Here is a 4,952-nt window from a genome sequence, read left to right as displayed (position 1 = left end):
CATGTGTTTGCACAATTTCAAGTCATGCACAGACCTATAGTATCATGCACAATAACTGCCCTGAAGCAAGCACGATCCCAAAACTACTAGATATATCTCCTTATCAAATCATTGATTGTTTCCTTTTCAATATAGCACGTAATCTACACATTAAGTTGAGCCAATTGAAGACTTCATTCCACACACTACATGAACAATGATAGAGAGCCAATTGAAGACTTCATTCCACGCACTACAGGAACAATGATAGAGTAACAGTTGTCCAATGATATGGTATATTTTATTTGGGAACATTAAACACAAGACATGATGCAAGTTCCAAAACTATTTGGTTTTAAGAGACTAGCCGGCCTTGGCAAGCTCCTCCAGCTTCTTATCAATCTGTGCTTCTGTCAGGCCATCCAAGTTCACACATCTCTCCACGCCCATATCTGACAGTAGAATAAAACGAGATGATTAGGGCCAAACACTAAGTTCCACTTTGGCATGATAATCTTGTAGATACACAATACAGCAAACATATGCTCTAGTTCTTTATATACAAAGAACATATTCTTTAGTTGAAGGTAGAATGCAATAGTCAATATGCAATGTCCATACATTGTCTGATACCATGTGAAGGTTCATCACTTAAGCTTCGTTGGGTTCTGTGTTTCATGTAATACAGGAGAAACAGGGAGGCTATGCTTTTGGTTGGAAAAATAAAAACTAGATTCCGCAAGCCAGGACAACAAAGTCAGCAACCAATTTCCCCCGAAGTATCTAGGGTGCGCCTGTGTTATTTATTTATGGTGACAAGTTAGGTCAACGTGAGCCTTCCCATGAGAATGCCCTCATTCCTGGTGCTATGTAAAGTGTAATAACAAACATAAAGGGTCAACAACAGTTGAGCGCCTGGAACTATATGTAAACAAGGTTTCACCTTTGTGAACCATTGAAAACATAAATCTGCATCCTCAAACATAATCCATCCTAGTATAAATTGGATTCAAGAGATGAAATTATTAACAATGCTACAAATTACAAATTATTTCCTTAACATATATCCGGTTCATTAAAACTGCATCGATGTCCACATATCTCTGCTTAGAAAGGTGATGCCTAACACCACCTATGCTCTATAGTGGCGGAGCCAGGATTTGAAACCAGGGTAGTCCTAGTCAAAACATTTATATACAATACGATAAAAAGTTTTATATGCAATACGGTAAATTTGAAAAAAAAAGATGTAAATGACTATAAATTAACCAAATTGCAGTAATACATTTAAAATTCTCTTGGGCTGGATGCCAGGATGAGTAGATGAAGAGTGCTGGGCCAAAATTCTCTTGGGCTGCATAGTACTGGAACCAAATCCAGGGTAGTCCTGGGCCTATCTAAATACCTTCTGGCTCCGCCCATGATGCTATAGGTAGAGCTGCACCGCCTTGCCCAGCTTTTCATTTAGGCATTTCCCGTGTAGAGATACTTTGAGTTTGATATATGTATGAAAATGGGACAAATTAGAGATGGAGAGACACATGAACTACAATTATAATGCTTATGTATGCATGATAATATCATTTTTTGTTCTGATATACGAAATTTTCATTATTTTTCATGCGAATACACTAACCACCCATAGAAAGTAGAAATGCCTAGGCAACGCCTAGGAATGCCGAAGCGCTAGGCAGAACCCCTTCGGCCACCGCTTGCCTAGCGCCTAGAAGTTTTGAAATAATGACACATTGAAATATATAATGTGCATTTGTAAAACAAAATTCTTAAACATAACAAAATATTGCCTTGTATAATGATGGGTTGATGGCGCTCCACATTCATTCAGCTAAGGTAGTGGACACATAGAAGGAAAATAGAATCAATAATCTAATACAATGTCTTTAACGCATATTGATGATCTAGTCTCTAACACCACTGATTAGTGAAGCCTATGAGTTACTTATCTGCCAAAATAAGATAAAGTTGGTACCATAAACAGAGGTTATTCCAGCTTGTCTAGCTGAGAAGCATAAAATCTAGTTCCCTGGAAATCTAATGCTCAGGACATAGATCATGACAAGACATTAGTGAATTTAGGAGGTGAGATCGTGATACTAATCCTACATCTTTCCAAATTGTTCCAGGGAGTGCTTGGCTTAAAGAATATGAAGCCATTCCACCAAACAGATGCTATCTTCCTTGAAGCTCATTACAATTTGGTTACCTCCTCATCTCACATTCTTTGCATGTATTTTGGTCCACATACTGAGCCTGCACCAGCAACCACATCTGGTACTCCAGCTACACAAACTAAGGTTGGGTTTTAACCTTTTAGGGTATCTTGACCTCTTGGAACTATGAGACTTCTTTAATCCTGGTGGTTCTCAGTTGTCAATGGTCAGGAAAGACCCCAAAAACTAAGTTAAAAGAACAGCTTAATGCACATATCCAATAAGCAGGGTTTGGGGATTATAAGCAACAAATCACAAGTCATTTAATTGTTTAGCACTCCTGACCTAGTTTAGTATAGTTCTGTATGTGCTTATGGTCATAGTAAGTTAAACATTTTAAGAGCAAATTTCATGGTATTTTCTTTACAACATGAACTGCAACATGGCTGTGAAATTAAATCAATGTCATTAATATATAAAATCAGCACCTGCAGATAAGCCAACTGAGAAAACAAAATACAAACTATTCCCTCCGTTCCAAATTATAGAACACTTTAGCTTTGTCCTGTGTCAAACTTATGTAAATTGACCAAACATTTAGGAAACTATATTAACATCTACAGGTTCAATACTAAACTACCAAAACATATTTCATGGCGAATTAAATGAAACTAATCTAGTGTTGTAGATGTTGGTGCATTTTTCCGTAAACTCAGTCGAAGATAAAGAAGTTTGACTTAGGACAAAGCTAATGCAACATATAATTTGGAACGGAGGGACTACAAGACACTGTGCGTGTGGAGGAATAGTGTGGCTATGACTGTAAAGTTGAGCATTGTCTACTCTACAATTAAATTGAACATCACATGAAACCACAAGGGGGCTCCACCAGAAATTTAGCAGTAAACTGAATAAAATGCTGGTACAGACCATTGTGATCGACCAGGATGCTGATGCAGAGCACATATAAACGTACCGATTGGCCCCAACAGGTTCTCATTGCGCAGACTCTAGCAGATCTGTAGTTGGGTACGACAAACCAACATGTAGCTTACATTTATGCACTTATTTCTCATAAATTTAATCACCTAAATTCCTCTTCCCTCAAATGCACGTCATTTCTATATCAACAAACCTCCAACGGCGAGATCCAGTAGTGCAGACTGAGCCATTCCACACGGAAGGCAAAGATATGAAATCCACCCAAGAAATGGCTCCAACCAGTCAACATCAGATCTTCAGCCACAACAGCAGAAAGAGGAAGAAATGGATGGACGCGTACAGTAGCGCGCCCAGAGCTGGGGCTGGACACCGGAGCACTCGCGGACAAGGAAGGGGAGGGAGGGGTTGCGGGCCTTGATGTCACCATAGTTGTTCTTCACGAACTCCCTGCGGGCGACCAGATCGGCAACGCACCAAATCAGAAGCAGCAGGTTTAGAGAGTCGAAGAGAGGAGCGAGGTTTGTACCGGGCAGCGGCGCTAGCGGGGGAGGACTGGCAGAAGAGGACGCGGATCTCCTTTACGCTCCGAGACAGGCTCGCCCGCCATGCCATCGCCGCCGCCTGCTCGCGTCCTACTGGATTCTCCTCGCCGCCGCCGCCGGCTTCCTCTCGGCTGTGTTAGGGGAAATGGAGGCCCCGCGGTGAGTGGAACGGGCCTGTGCAATCGGGTCTCCTTGGGTCATTGGATCGGCATCGGATCCGCGCCGTCAGATCACCCATCGGTGGTCACCGACACCGAGGGAGAACGTATCCGGTGCTCTCTATGCTCCCATAGTCGTTTGAAGAAAGCCACCCAAATATACGAGAAAAGTTCCAACAAAAATATGAATGATTGATGCTGCAAAGTTCTATGCCCATAAAAAAATTTAAGGTGCAACAAAAATCTATAAAAAGAGAGAACAAAAGTGAAATCAGTACTCGAACCAGTGGCGGACCTAGGGGCAAGGCTGCCCATGCTGTCATGGGCGACAAAACTCCAAATAAACTTACTCCTTCATTAGCTATATAAATGAAAGGAAAAATAATTTAATTCTTTATTACATGGTTCAGTCTTGGACCTAGCAGATTTCTAGGTCCGTCCGTGCTCGAATCTATATTGTTCGTGTCTGACCAAAACCTGCAACTATTTAAGTGTTGATTTCACATTTTTTTTCATCTTGCATAGATTTCTGTTGCTTCTCAAATTTTACATAAACATATAATTTTTCATCATCCATCTATTCCCTTTTTTGTTGGAATTTTTTTGACACATTTGGATGGTTCTTTTTTCAAACTAGGTGAGAACCCGTGCATTGCAACGGGAGTCACACATTTTCACGAGATATTATTTAGTCTTGGCCCAACATCTTGTTTAGACCAAAATCAAGATGTTAAATTCTTCTTCCCATATAGTTAGAAGTCTCTTGTAGAAATTTTGTCAGGATAAAAAAGATTAACTTACTTTTTAGAACTATTATTTGTTGTTGGAAGCTAACATAATAATCTATATCCATGTGTTACAATTGGATGATAATCATTATTGCGGGGATACATTCATCAATCACATTCCAAGGAGGATACATAGGCACAGCCAAGTCACATTGGAAACTTGGTTTAGCAGGAAAGTGAGAGCACATAAACAGCATCAATCAAGAACTCCTCATATGACCATGACCATCAACTACTAATTTCTTTTACAAATGAAACATAATACTTCCAGGTGCCACCAATGTTAGCTTTGAGTTCTACAGAAATCATTTGGCAAATCAATTAACAGCCTAGACCATTACAATCACATAGTGCTTTCTTTATTGTGTTTCC

The 4,952-nt window shown here is 40.1% G+C and overlaps 1 protein-coding gene across 1 annotated transcript; it reads right to left on the bottom strand.

Annotated features, from left to right (window-relative positions):
* Nucleotides 1-202: 202 nt before the first annotated feature.
* LOC136516551 (NADH dehydrogenase [ubiquinone] 1 alpha subcomplex subunit 2-like) lies at nt 203-3,809 on the bottom strand. Its single transcript, XM_066509971.1, has 3 exons — nt 3,619-3,809; nt 3,433-3,539; nt 203-431 (listed from the first exon to the last, which is right to left on the bottom strand). The coding sequence occupies exons 1-3, from the start codon at nt 3,702-3,704 to the stop codon at nt 343-345; spliced, it is 282 nt and encodes a 93-aa protein (XP_066366068.1). The 5' UTR covers nt 3,705-3,809; the 3' UTR covers nt 203-342.
* Between the last annotated feature and the right edge of the window lie 1,143 nt (nt 3,810-4,952).

This window comes from Miscanthus floridulus, chromosome 17, assembly GCF_019320115.1.
Source record: "Miscanthus floridulus cultivar M001 chromosome 17, ASM1932011v1, whole genome shotgun sequence".
In the NCBI taxonomy this organism is placed as follows: domain Eukaryota; kingdom Viridiplantae; phylum Streptophyta; class Magnoliopsida; order Poales; family Poaceae; genus Miscanthus; species Miscanthus floridulus.
The sequence above is the reverse complement of the archived record's forward strand: the minus strand, read 5'-3'. Positions and strand labels throughout refer to the sequence as shown.